Source organism: Mya arenaria, chromosome 5, assembly GCF_026914265.1.
Source record: "Mya arenaria isolate MELC-2E11 chromosome 5, ASM2691426v1".
In the NCBI taxonomy this organism is placed as follows: domain Eukaryota; kingdom Metazoa; phylum Mollusca; class Bivalvia; order Myida; family Myidae; genus Mya; species Mya arenaria.
The window spans coordinates 33,707,321-33,722,321 of record NC_069126.1 but is presented as its reverse complement, the minus strand read 5'-3'; the positions used below and the strand labels follow the sequence as shown (position 1 = coordinate 33,722,321).

The 15,001-nt window shown below is 33.6% G+C and overlaps 1 protein-coding gene across 5 annotated transcripts in view; it reads right to left on the bottom strand.

The window, feature by feature from the left end:
* The window catches only part of LOC128234741 (transient receptor potential cation channel subfamily M member-like 2), a 37,159-nt gene extending 22,441 nt beyond the window's left edge, over positions 1 to 14,718 (bottom strand). For 3 of the 5 annotated variants that reach the window (XR_008261026.1, XM_052949197.1, XM_052949200.1), the window contains exons 1-12: positions 13,452 to 14,172; positions 9,954 to 10,048; positions 8,195 to 8,366; positions 7,311 to 7,491; positions 6,665 to 6,828; positions 5,878 to 6,070; positions 4,811 to 5,018; positions 4,125 to 4,327; positions 2,659 to 2,759; positions 2,092 to 2,226; positions 1,086 to 1,139; positions 494 to 614 (exon numbers count right to left, since the gene is read on the bottom strand). Coding sequence is in view for 4 of the 5 variants with exons in the window: in XM_052949197.1 (XP_052805157.1) it covers positions 494 to 614; positions 1,086 to 1,139; positions 2,092 to 2,226; positions 2,659 to 2,759; positions 4,125 to 4,327; positions 4,811 to 5,018; positions 5,878 to 6,070; positions 6,665 to 6,828; positions 7,311 to 7,491; positions 8,195 to 8,366; positions 9,954 to 10,048; positions 13,452 to 13,871 (2,047 nt within the window). In the remaining variant the exon portion in view is untranslated. Of the gene's footprint in view, positions 1 to 493; positions 615 to 1,085; positions 1,140 to 2,091; positions 2,227 to 2,658; positions 2,760 to 4,124; positions 4,328 to 4,810; positions 5,019 to 5,877; positions 6,071 to 6,664; positions 6,829 to 7,310; positions 7,492 to 8,194; positions 8,367 to 9,953; positions 10,049 to 13,451; positions 14,173 to 14,606 lie in introns of those variants that run through there. The other 2 variants (XM_052949198.1, XM_052949199.1) reach the window with 2 other exon arrangements.
* Positions 14,719 to 15,001: the final 283 nt, after the last annotated feature.

Genomic DNA, 15,001 nt, shown 5'->3' with positions numbered 1-15,001 from the left:
TTATAACACTTTGAGATAGGGGTGCACGCCGGCTGTGCGCTCGTCTATAACCGCTAATGAAGACTTCACATGTAAATTAATTTGTCTTTTGGAAAAATGAGTCTTTTAAAACGCATAAAATGTATACCCGGGCATTATACGAGTATATGCATAATTTTAACAACTTGTTGCCATGTGATAATGAAAATATGTTCAAACAATAATGCTACCAATTTATGATTTGCTACAAAAAGAAGATGCTAAATTTCACTTACATTAAGCGTTAATGAATTTATTCCACGTACACGTGTGGTTCATACCTTCATCCCTCCGATAAAATGTTATGTTTAAACTTTTTGCTACTGAACTTGTTTCTGTAGCTTTTCGCATAAATATGGACTTTACTATAGTATGCTTTTATGTTATCATCACTCTTCATTAATTACTGTGTGGCAACAGCATCGGCTGAATGGTCCGTCGTAGCCTATAATAGCAAATAGCGACACTCGATTACCTTGCGTTGGCTTCATTTTGTCCAAGACATAATCAAGACCGAGCACCTTAGGGTGAAACGTCTCTCCCAATAGGTCTCGAATCAGCATTCCTACGTCCTTCAGTGAAAATTCAGCATTTTTCTGAATAAAATACGATTCGAGTTAAATCTTGGAAGAGACTCGTTCACGGATTTTATGTTCCAAACGATTTTAAAAGCAACAAATTGTTTAGACTATTTTGTTATATCACTTTTGTTAACAAACCTGCAAATGCTCATTTATACAGAAGTTTATTATTTTACAGCATTTTTCAGCCATATCTTTAAATGAAAGTCACCAATAGCGCTTTTTTTAAACTGATAAGGATGTTTTATCTTTCATTCATGCATTTTGTTAAAAATTCAAGTGAAATTAACGTTTCGATGTCTGACCCTTTTAATCCTGAACCGCCTATTTAATAAGTTTTACAAGATGCCGTCATCAACAATGGCGCCGACGATGACACATAGCTTATAGCAATTATCTGGAACTTGTGTCTTTAAAGAAATAGTAAACTCATCAACAGCATGCAGAAAGAGACACATTAGCATGTCAGAATACATAAAAGTTTACATCAGCTTTCTTTGAGCTCTCCAGCATGGTTCGCAGTAAACAGTTGGACGGAATCTGAAACAAATAAAATACACTGATGTTTGATCAATATTAAAAATAATTCGATAATAAATAATACGTTTGAAGTTTTTTCAAGATTACTTTCTGATCTGTAGATATATCGGTTTAATCCGACCAGTGAACACAGTTATTTTTCAGTTAGAAAAAACCCCAAAATCAACCGAAACGAAATAGCATATCTTTTTTTCAATGGTTTCAAAATAAGTGTGTACAAATGGGGTCATTTTCGACAGTTTTCTATAGAAGACTTAGTAGATATATTGATTATTTCATATGCACGACGATGATACAAAACTATGATCATTTTTAACTTTTTAAGAACACATCCAATATGCAACATAATATTTACAAATGAGCTTTGACCCTAGCAACTAATACAGGTAATAACTCAACAGTCATTAAAGCCAGAATTATGGGTTTTGTCATTAATGTACGAATGTCAAAAAAATAACTAGAATTAGGATTTTACCTCGACGTTTCACTTCAAAATATAGACGAGGTAAATATTCTGTTGTACACAAATTTTTCCAAAAGCTTTGCATTTGCTGAATACGTAAGGAACAAACGTGAGGCTTATTAATCTTGCTTTAAAAATAAACTTTTATTTAACCTTTCATCAGTCCTTTACCCTTCGCAAAACACACTTCATCAGACATATTGTGATCAAATCAAAGACATCGCTAGACAACCCACCGATCGGCTAATACTGAACTTCTAATATCTAAAAACCCTTAAATGACCGCGACATGCCAAATAATGCAAATGATATGCAATAACATTTGCCCTTAAGCACGCAGGCCGCACACGACTTAAACTTAAGATTTGCAACACGTCGCATGCAGGGATAATGCATATCACAGCAAACAATGGTTGTTTGCAGTGCGAATTCCTTTTTAATGGGGGAAAACACCAACTTCCTAAATGAGCCTGTTTACATTAAAAGTACCTTGTTGTACAGCATTAAAAGCCTTCTCTTTGTAAGGAACTCTTTTAGGTTTACACCGTGGTCGAGAAAAAGATTGATAAAGTCGATCCGGTTCAGTAGTATGGCTGAGAACGTAACACCATCCAGTTTCTTTGTCTGTAATGTATGAGATACAAAGGCTTTTTAATCTATATCAGATACAAAGGCCTTTTCAATGCATGTCAGATACAAAGACATTGCAATATATGTCAGATATAAAAAAAGACTTTTCAATACATGTCTGATACAAAGGCCTTTTCATTTTATCTCAGTAATAAAGGCCCTTTTAATGTATCTCAGATACAAAGGCATTTAAATGTAAATCAGAAATAAAGTAAATCAAAACAAATATTTGCTAATGTAAAGGTTTTAAAGAACATTAGAACAACACTGTATTTTTTAATCTTTAATAAGACTATTTTCATGCATCACATAGCTGTTCTGATGAAAGGACTGATTCTTTTGTCATCGTTACGCAATGTCTTGATACATTCTTCGTTATTGTACCCTTTAAATATTATTACGTAAGGCCAGGAGTGTCAGCCTTACCGGCAATTTATGGTCATCGATGAGGATGACGCTTTTTGCCACATCAATTCTGTTCCAGGCCAGGGCTAGCCTTAACTGGTCCATCACTTGGTACTTGTTGGCTAGATAGTGGAGAAAAACTTAAAATAGTTGGCAAAAGATCGTCAAAATAATCCCATGTATTGCTAAATTGGGCGGGAAATACAGCCAGAAACAGTGGGAAATAAGGCTTGAAATACAATGTAGTAAAACAAATAGGTAAAAATTATCGCAAATTGCCAGAAAATATCCCTAGAAATAGTGTGAAATAAAGCCAGCAATATCGGGTAAATAAAGCCAGAACTACTGGCTGTTAAGTTGTTCCGACCGAAAGCGGTCCGACAAATTGCTTTTTTGTGTTCTTTCTTCAGATCATCTTAAAAAGTTACTGCAATTAAATTCTACAGTTTCTAGGCAATTAAAAGCTGAAATTCATACCGAGACACGTAAGTTATATTTATTATTATTTTATGTTCATGTTTATTTTTCATTTTGTACACCAACTCGAACGTGAGGGTCGTCACGCGCACAGAATTACGCATGCGTTCGAACCTAATTTGCATATTAAATAAAATCTACAAGGTAATCCTAATATCAATATTACTAACGATGCATATTGTGTACATATTTACGGACAGTATTGCCGTGCTAGTTTCACCCCCATATTTACTTAAATACAAGCACATGTTTTATCAGAAATGATATCAAATATTTTGACTTTAAAGAAATATTGATTCGAAATGGTAGGATTTGTTTGTTTTGTAAGTGTTTAAAAATAAATTACATTACTTTCTTATTATAACCTTATATTTAGTTTAACAGATAAGTAAAAGTAAGTAAACAGATAAGAAAACACTGCAAATCAGAACGGTGTAAGTACCCTCTTGGCGCCCCTATTAGATATTCTATGTGTGACATTACACATGTGAAAATTTATCAACGATAGCGAATTGAGCTGCAATTATCTTAAATGTGAACAAATTAAATATGAATTTAAACACGTATGAATAATTTAATTAACACTTGTAAAAATGTCGATAACTGCTTCTAAACCAATATAATTAGTTTGAACATTGCTAGATATAATGGGAACAATAACTAAAAACATATGGTTGTCAATATAGCTAAATACAGTTGGAAATAAAACGTAAACAATATTTAGAAAAAGTGGGAAAACATTAAGAAATATAAGCATATGGAATAAATGCCGAGTAAATATTGAAGTGCGCCTTTAACACTTATGGCATAGTTCATTTTAGTACAATTGAAGGATAATATTTTAATTTGAAACAACACTAGTAAGACATGGCTTTATTAAAATATTGTTGTCCCTTTTAATAAACACTAGGTAATAAGAGGAAACTAGAAGCAAGAAAGAATAATCACGAAAATAAAATTTAATCAAGTCTTATTCTGCTGTCAGGTGTAATGGACTTTACGAAATGTACCTTTTAATAGAGCCTGAAGAATAGTAGCTTCAATACCCTTCACCCCGCCTTTCCCTTCTATGTCGTACACAGATATGAAGTCGCTTTTCTCGAGGCAATCACAAATGTGTTTCAAGTGTGACATCGTTTCCTTATTGCCGAACTCGTGTTCTATCATTTCCCGAACCTTGATTTGCACCGAGTCCTCAAGGTACTGACGAGTCCTGGTTATACAATAAATAATAAATGACCCTTATAAACAGTAGAACTGGTTATTAGTTTCTATACATAATAATTATACAAACTTTTGGTTATATTTAGTCAGTAACTTCAGTGCAGTTGCACTAAATTGAATAAATGAAAAAAAATTGTCTACTAGTATTTGTCAAGACATATAATTACTCTTATGCAACCATATCATTCACACTATAATATAGATCAAATTGAAAAAAAAAATCAAATAAAATGTTAGGTGCTTTTCACATATGACATGCTTACTTTACAGTACTCTATGTAGTTACGTGATTATGCATTGTGATCCAAGCATTATGCTATGACCTTACAACAATATGCTATGTGCTCAATTTACGTTTTGTACCTTAAAGTTACATCTTGTCCATTCACTTGTTTACTTTATGTTACACCTTTTGTGTTTTAAACATTGTATTTTATACTCTAAACGTCAAATTCTGTACTTTAAACATTACTCTTTGTGCTTTTTCCCAGCATGGTCTGTAGCTTCAATTCCCCCTTCCTTTGCATTAAGGTAGGCGTACGCGAGGATATCCGCTGCCCGACCTGAGCTCTTTACAACGACTATGGGTGTGTTGTTTTTTATCGCTTGATGAACATTTTCTAGCGTGCCAAGATCTCCCGCCAGAACTAGCAGAATGCTAGGCACCGATACGGCATCTACTGGAAAATCCTATGTTCATTAAGTACATATCCTACCATTGCCATTTGAAGGGTCCGCTACCAAATGAATACATGCAATTGTAGCATAGCCTCAGTGGTCAAAAGTAGCAAGTCCGCAAGCCCTGCACAGGTGAAATGCTTCCCGGGCTTACTAAATTTAATCCAGGCTTGTTCATCCAACATTCTAATTTTAAAGACTGTAGCTGGATCCAACAATGCTACATATCTTAGTTTAAGAACTGACTTCCTTAACTGGCTGAATTTATGAATTTATTTTTCAGTTTAAGACTAACATAAAAAGAACCGTCACACACTACACAATACGTCACTGCTGCCTACTAAGAAATAGAAACGAAGATTACTAAAAGCAAATGCAATTACTTGCCCATTTTTCCGTTTCCCAAACCATCTTAAATTGGGCGGATATTGAGATTTAGCCAAGAATAAAACTTTCGCGAACCACACAAAGGAATGGCAAGACACCTTTATGCGGTGGAAAATTAACACAAGCTTAACACAAGCTAAGCAATCAACAGGTTATCGGCTTTTGTAGGTTTCGAATACAGGCCCATCTCAATACAATCCAGTCAATAGTCTTCCAAACTACCAGAAAAAATCCCAATGACCTTTCTTTTTACCATCCCAAAAAGAAGCATCGTTCTGTATTTGTTACTGATATATTAACATTTCCTTCACGAATTCTTTCATTAATTTTCTAAATTTAACCATTTCGGGGTTTTATTAAAAAAGAGCTTGGCATGGAAGTTCACAATTGATGCAAACCTCAATATGAATTTCCAATTTTTGGTACGGTCATGATTCCAGAATAGATGGAAAAAGGTGGTAAATAATGCCTTACTTTCTCCCGTCCCAGTATTGTTTTTGGCTATTTCCTTCTCGAAATTTTCCCTGAATTGAATCTCAGCAGCAGCGAACGTGTTTTGTGTGGCATTGTCGACGAGGACGAAATGTGAGTGATTCGGGTCTAGAAAACTATCTGTCTTGCTTTGCCCTTTTCCTATCAAGTATTTCGCCGGCCAAAGTCCTTTGCTCTATAAATAAAGGGTATCGTCTAATTGTAAAATTGATAATACAAACACAATGAACAAAAACATTAGCAAACAATTGAATGGATTTGCGCAAGGAATGTTTACAAATTCTTGTTGCTTTACTGCGAATCGGAACCTCTTGCCATTCATTGGAAGTCTAGAGCATGAAATCATGAAATTTTGGACTCTTTGCATCACATTCAATCCCCTGGCAGTTATATCTTAATAAAATTACGTTATTTTAGAAGATAATTAAAATATATGTATATCAGAAGGAGCAACAATGACATCTACATGAAATCAGATACAATAACTGTTCACGATTATCTATTAAAACTTACTTTTGTGTATGTATAACCTTAGAACGTGGTGTAGCAAATTAGTATTAATTTAGTGAGCATCTCTAAAACGATTGAAGATTTCATCAACAGCGCATGTATGCTAGCACAACGTAAATAAATTGAGCTTGATAAAACCAGCTTAAAGCACATTCTAACGATGCTAATTTGGTATCATATACAAAGGTAGAAACAATATCGAGGTGTGAAAGCGAACATTTTGTAGACAAAATAGAAACACGAAGAACGACATTGTAACCGTTTCATCGATGAGAGCCTCTTTATTCTGTACACAGCCCCACGGTGCTATTCCAATGGAGATGACCTGGTTTTTGTTTATCGATGCTATACTAGAAGCCTCCACAGCCTTTCCGACATGCTTCATCACTCCTTCGTTTGTGCCGCCTGCTACAATCCAGGCACCTAGCAGTGACAATTGAAAAAGCTTATCATTTCGCCAGTATTTCAAAATTGGTGAGAATACATTCTGGCTTATTCTTGAACCTATTTTTTACACTTGAAACAAAGTTATAATTATAACATACCCTCCACAAATATGTACTTAAACATTAATTCTGTTTGTGAATTGCATAGGATTTGGAGCAAGGTTTGTTTTGCATTATATTTTGCTTTTCAATTAATGTGTTCCTAGGCTGCATGGTAAGAGCTTCAAAAGCAGCCAAACCTCACCAAGCGGGCTTGAATAAACAACCGATTAGATTTTGAATAAAATCATTATTTTCTTAAGTTTAAGCATGTAAGTATGCTTGGATTGCCTATATGAACATATTTCGAGCTTAAGACAGTAGCAACTGAAGAACTAAAAATAATGAAAACAAATATCAGTTTTTAGTCTAGAATTATAATGACAATGAAGAAAATCAAAATCTTCGAAGTATTTTAACCTGTAGTTAGTATGGTCGTTAAGAGGCCGTGTCGAAATGTGTCCCGGAGTCGTTTGCTCATGTTAAAGTTTTCAGCGCCCCCTATCACGGATATGAGAAGCTTTGGCTTATCGAGCCCCCAGACCTTCATCATTAATTCCAGCATGTCCGACATCTTTGTCTCCACATCTACCCTAACATACTGCAATGCAATAAAACACACGGTTTATTTGGATGGAAATAATTCAAAACTTATTAGACTGTTCTTGGCTCATAAAGCTCGAGTCGATTCTAAGACTGATATTATGTGATACTCAACACATTTGAGTCCGAATGTTGGTCTCACTGGCAATTTTAATATGGAGCATATCCATAACCAAAGATACCTATAATGGAAAGATAAATATATATGAAATGTATTGTGTGTATTACTTAGCGAATAAATGTAATGCATTTAGCCGTTTGATAAATGTTTCGGGTTTAGACCAATCAGCATTTAAAACAATTATAGTCATGCTAATATCGACTTCAATGAAAATATAATACGGGCCTTATAAGGTGTCTGTCCTGATGTATTTAGACATATGACACGTTCTCTTGAGAGTATATTGCTATGAAAGTTTAGAAAGTTAATTGTAAATTCACTTTATTAATTGTATGATAATATACTGATAATATTCTATTCTCTGTTTGTTAAACTTGCTGAATGATATGATGTGTATGCATTAATTGTTTATGTTCTGTCTATTATGTTGCATATGTATATACGTTCATCTGTGTATATGTGTTTATGGCCTTTGGAAACATGTAAACCATATGCTGAATATCTAGAACAGTTATGACCAAGCTTAATATGTTTTGTTAAAAACAGACTCGTATAAGTCATTATTATGAAATGTACATACCTTCCTCACATTTCCACCGTAGCCGATAAACTCCATTTCCCCGAAGGCGTTTGTCATTTTTGGCAGAGAATGTTTCATGTAGTCCCATTTTGTCCCTTCCTCTACGGCACCCTCCTGAGCCTCATTGCTGTGCTCGTTATAGAGGTAGCCGCAGTAGCACCGCCTCTCTCCTCTGAAACAATTATTGAACACATGTAAATACGTAGCAGCCTACAGGCTTTGTCTTACAACAGTTTGTTCAAAATAATTTGGTGTAAAAATAATGCAAATACCAGTCGGATCAGTCTAAAGTAGGGTGCTTTTAGAACACCACCATTATAAAAGTATTGCTGAGTTAAATATTGTCATCCTATTATAGAGCATACAAAGTATTCCCGCATTTCATGTTATATTGGGCGCACTTCATTTGTGAGATTTCAGTTATAGCTTAAGGCTTCACCAAATTGTTGGTTCGTTCCGCGGATTTACCACCCCTTTTTCTCGTAATTCAAACAATAATATATGAACAACGTAGTATCTATGGTATGTTTTTTTTAATAAATAGCCATGCATGGAGTTTTATATATGATACCGATTAAAAACTGGTATCAATCGTTTTTAACAAAAGATTAAAAAGCAATTGAATAAGAAATATGCCTATCATTTAAGTATCGACTGTTTGTCAAGATGAAAAAAGAAAGAGTCTCTTATCAAAGATTTTACTTTTTCGGAGTATTTTTATTTAAAAACAACTGTTTTTATAAAAATTCATGATAATAACATCTTGAATTGACCATTGACGTTTATGATGCAGAACAGCCTCAATCCCAAATGAATATGTTTAATCATTTATCTCAACTGATTTTTGAAAGTAATGTTTGAACAAATACTTATAAAAACAAAAATCTTGTACAAAAAGCTGGTCACAAATTGCGATCGGTATAGAAAGGAACATTGGTTACGTAAGCCTATTGTGATGTCTGTTTTTCCTTCGAAACATAATATGGACTAAATGAAACAACTACCTGTCCAAGATATATAGCTTGGAACATACTGTTCATTTTTCTTCGTGCATGCTATTGCCTTTGCACTGATATTCAAACCGACTTGAAACCAAGAAGATTAAATGTATATTATCTCCTATTGTTTTATCCTATTGTTAAAGCATATTAGCTTTTCAGGGATTTTTTAAGTATCAAAAAGTCAATCAACTAAGTGTCTTAATATAGTTGCAGTGAATCAGGTAGATAAGCTGTTCAAACCTTTCCCAAAAGCAGGCTTATTGTTCATTAAGAATATAAATGAACATTTCGTGTAAAATATGTTATAAATATCCTAGAAGTTCGGTGTATCCATTCTTAGCTTACTATGTTTTCCCTAAGAATGTTTTCAAATGGGTCTATTTTAATCATCTTAATATAAATAATACGGGACACATTTTTACCGCAAGTTAGCTTACACATTCAGAAAAGGAAGAACTCGCTCAATTGCTCGCTCCTTTTTTTTCTTCAAACATGCTTGAAATAAACAATCAAATTAGTGTGGCCTTAGCCCAATTTCATTTGGATATACAACATATGCAGTCGAATGTATTTCAGATTAAGATGTTTTAGTCAAACACACGCCATAATCCGTCAAGTATTATAGTCAGATATATGGCCCTTGATATACTTGTATTGTCTCTGGCACCAAGTACTGTACGAGTTTTCATTCGAAAATCTTGAGCGGTGTTTGAGCAATGGCTACTTTCAGACAGAAAAGCTTATACCAATATACGCACTTCGGTGTTTGTTCCTGATTGGGGTCCTCAATAAATTGAGAACATTCTCTCCGCTTGATATGCCCTCGGATCCATTTTGTCTCCTCATCAAATTCCTGAAACGTTCAATGGTATATGTGTTATACTAGTTTATTGAAGCTCAATTAGAATGACACGAAATGTGAGCCTAAAGAGGTTGTTTGCCAGAGATAGTCAAAAGTAACACTATCAACCACGCATTTATTTGCACATTTCGCACATTTTCTATTAATCATCGAGTCAACGCGATACGCGGCGTTGTGAGTTATTTAACGCTAATTTAGGTAGCTGTAATGTTTTACAATCCGCCTACTAATAGCAATACCTTTTTTAAAAAACACCTGACACGTTGGAAGCACTTAATCTTTCATAACGTAGTCTAATTATTTCCTGATTGTCTTTATGTGACACGTTAAACATAATTGTAATATTCATAAATAGTAAATGAATTTAACAAATAAAAATCACACTTAAACAAACGCTTTGTGCAATGATAACTATTTAAACGAAAACAAAATTCAATTTTGTTCGAATGATGCGCATGTTAAATCGTTAAAAATGGCTGATTACTTGGTCGCAATACTGGACGATGGTCGACGTCAATTTGCAGGCAGACGGCTGCGTCGTCCGGGAGTGGTAAGGAACCGGATGAACATTTATGAATTAAAATGGTAGCCACGCTATTCGCGATATCTTGATAAATGGGTTCGCGTGACGTCTAGATTGTTACAAATGTACGAAAATAAATTATATATATATATATATATATATATATATATATATATATATATATATAACTAAATACTATCAAATCGTTCATGCATTCAGTGTTTGCTTTCAAATGACACAATGTATAGAATGACCCAGCTAACGTGAAAATAAAACATTTAAGTTATGATATTCAATTAATTCACTTTTAATTATATAAGTAATGATTGATAAAAATGCGTACATTTGATATCTGTCTGCATAATATAAATGAAAGCAATTTATTTAGAATTTTCATTCTACTTGCAAATCATTTGATAGGACAAACAAAATAACATTTTTTTTAATGTTCATATACATTAAAGCATTTCCGGTTATTATAACAATATTGATAAAAAAAAGGTTTATTTGAAATTAACTGTCACACTCTGTCACACTCTAGCTTCCTTTTTGGAGTACGAGCACTTCATTTTTATATTTAGATTGTTCATCTTTAGTTCATGCTCCTTATGTGTCAGGTTTTTGAAGAATTCAGTTGCTTTATAGTGCGAGGAGGAACACCATAACTAAAATATGTAAATAACCTGACATAGGCTTCTAAATCTTACTCAAACAATAAGTTTGGTACATGCTCTTATATAAGTGAAGGCATGATTTATGAATTATTATTGAAGCCCGTTAAATATTATATGAAGCCTCCTTACTTGTTTACGCGCGTGCCCTCGGGTCGGATTTTTCTGTTCGATCTGGAATCACTTGATATATACTTATAATCTATTGCACTCAACAACCATATTATTGCCCTAGTGGGACTCGAACACTCTACCTCGTTTTTAACCCCCAACAACCGATCAGACTATCGGATGTAAATGAGCTATATCTGAGAGAGCAGCTAATATGTTGTAATGCTTTCCGATATTGTAAGATAATAGATATATAGGGTCTCAATTAACAAATTATAAAACAAAGTGTTAACAAGTTTGGCCTAGAAATGTTCCAAAACGCAAAGTCTTTAGCCCTGACCAACTGACCCATGCCAATAGGAACAGTTTATAGATTGAATGGGTCTTTTTTTCTTTTGAAGTAAAGTTGCATTTTTATATTAAATGCGTTTTATTGCTTTAAAATGTAATACTCAAGTCTTCAACCTATGTTTTGAAGATTTTCAAAGAATTTATATTGACACAATTGTGCATAATTACTCTAAAAACCAACCTGTGTTAAGGCGCCGTACCCTATTATATTTCAATAGGAAAGTTTATTCCTGGCGGGAAGTTTTAGGTTCCATTGCATTGCTCTCACAGTCATTCTTTTGGATAACATCATATTGATGAAAATAAGCAGTTTGGTCTTTTATTAAACGAGGAGCACATTTTAACCGTTGAAGCATTATTTAATCACAATAATTGGGATTCTGTTAAATTTGACAAATAAATAGATGTGAAATAACAGTCATAGCAACGGAACATGAGCCGAGAACACATTGCATTCGACATCAGAGGGAGCATTTTGGAAATTATATTATAAATATACATGGAAGTGAGAAACTGATGAAAATGATGTTAAACATGTACATGTGTTTATGTTCACCATGTGTGACAACACATGAACAGGCATGGCTCTGTGTAGAGGCAACAAATACCACAAGAACAAGATATGACATCTAGCAGAGTGAGATATAACAAGTTCTGGTCAATGTTAGATCGAAGAAATGCATGAAACAATCAAAATAATTTAAAACAGAAAGCTAGACTAATGAATGCAAAGGGATAATGGGACAATGTTGATGACATTATTCAGAATGCAAAGAGAAATAATGCCAATATGTGTACTTGAAATGTTCTGATCAAAATACGAAAATCCAGCTGGCATTACCATAATGATAACAATCTGTTATATTCACTGGAATTAAGTTGTCCCTGTTCAAGAGAAAAAATGCAGCTTTACCCAGTAAGTTTATATGCATGGCATTTACATAGTTCAAACACTGATTCTAGATAGACTTGTCTAACATGTACTACTGTTTACAAACAGAAGATCACATGATCAAGTAAGTTTATTAGCCCCTCCTACAATATTTAAATTTTGAAATTGGTGATATGCATTTCTTATAATCAAGACCATTTTTAACATAAAACTATGATAAATGTATACATTTATGGACACACTTTAAAACTTCATGCCTAAATTACTATGATATATAATAATTGATTTAAGGTTTAAATTTTGAAAAATTGCTTCTCTGATTTGAAATGCTTTCAAAAAACAAGGGAAAACACCCACCCGCCATTACCTCTCTTTTATACCCCAGTTGGGTCTTTAAATACTACTGATAAACAGTTATACCATCCGGATAAGCACTACTCCTGAAGACTAGGATGCAATACTTTAATAACCATATGTAATATCTGCAATTACAAACCACTTTAAAAAATAATAATAACACACAGTACCCATGAAATATTTTTTTTGTCAAATATCTGCAATTACAAACCACTTTAAAAAATAATAATATCACACAGTACCCATGAAAGTACAATATTGTGAAAACAAAAGTTGCAGAACGGTTTTAAACGCCGTGTTATCTAGCAACACGGTTGCACTCTGAAAATGCACAATATAGTTCGAAATGAAACGCAACAATATTCCTGAAAACGAAATGACACACCCACCATATTCCCGAAAACATTATATACCCAAAACTAATTCTAAAACATAACGTTACGATGTAAAATAGTATTGTTTGCAAAAAATGGTTATCATGATACTTACTTCGCATCTTTCATTTTCGACACAACCATCTGTACTCGGTCCTGCAGTTAGTAAACCTTGCTTGATCGGAATAAGAAGAATTTCAGGACCATCATGTTGGTCATACGTTTCCTCTAAACTTTGTTGATGTTTAATATTTATAACATCATATGTATCATTGAATTGTCTCAGTCCGGGTGTAATCTGATCTGCCTCATCCTCTAAGTCACTTTCATTGTCACTATCATCGAATTGATCATCAGCATGACCTCTTTTTGCAGTATCAGTACGTATTTCATCTTGATTGATCTTGTTGTGAGTGCGATCTTCTCTCAAAGAAGGTTTATTTACTTCCGCAATATCTTCCTGAGATCTTATACAAAAAGCTTCTTCGGACGTTTCTGCAGAAAATTCGCCTTGATTTTCTGAATGAGTTTCCATGTCTTGTTAACACGGACGTAAGATAAAATATTACAAGTATCCTTGCGATAAATAGATATATATTGCACATGCGTTTATATCTTGACACTTCTGATCTAGTCACTCCATTGAAACAATATTTAAACTTCTGTTTTAGATAAACATTAGTAAGACATCAATCATTTACAATTTATCCAAACTACTGAGCATTTTACAATAATCCAAACAAAGGTCTTCAATGCATTTATACAAATGTCATTCACCGTACAAATACTAAGACATATTGAATTTCATTACTTCACAGACAATTACTAGTATAGCGAATAAGCGCAAGGGTATTTCGTAATGGTCGGTTATCAAATCGGCCTCAATGAATATACTTACACTAAGCATATTCAATTTCATTACTTTAGAGAGAATTAAAGTTTATTGAAGCTTCTATGAAATACAACAGGATAAAGACTTCAAATTCCATGAATACTGAATCATAATAGAACATTTTTTATCTTTGGTAACTATTAAGTTACTTACCGGATTAAACTAATTTTATCATGTCTGAAGGGCATCTGAGAAGGGGATCGTGTAAATTATATTAGTGATGCAGATATACTTAGAAAACAAGCGAACAAGCGCAAGTGGATTTCCAAACGATCGGTTATAGAAACGATCACAACAAATATACTTGCAAAATACCTAAAACAATGAAAGTTGTATATCAAATATTTCATTTAACAATATATAAATCTAGAAACATACTGTGAACTTATTTTATAATATTGTAGTGTAGAACGCTGTTTGATCACAGATTTTAATTCCCCCTCACAGTTTATGTTTAAACATATTATATTACGTACAAGTGACATTAGACCATGCACAGGCATAATGCGAGGGCAATGTGCTTGCGTTTTACTGCATTGCAACCACAATGTGTATGTACCATGTGCACCCATGCATTGCATATATAGAAAGCACTATATGATTAAAATTATCAAACCAGATTTCAGACAATCGTTAACATTTATACGTCCTTATATAACCATATCATAACTGACATCAATGGAGGGGTAGGTGGATATACGTTAAGCTGGTTTAGGACGGTTAATGCGAGTTTGTTTAGTCCATTTTGAAGATGGTGGTAAAAGTGTAGAAAT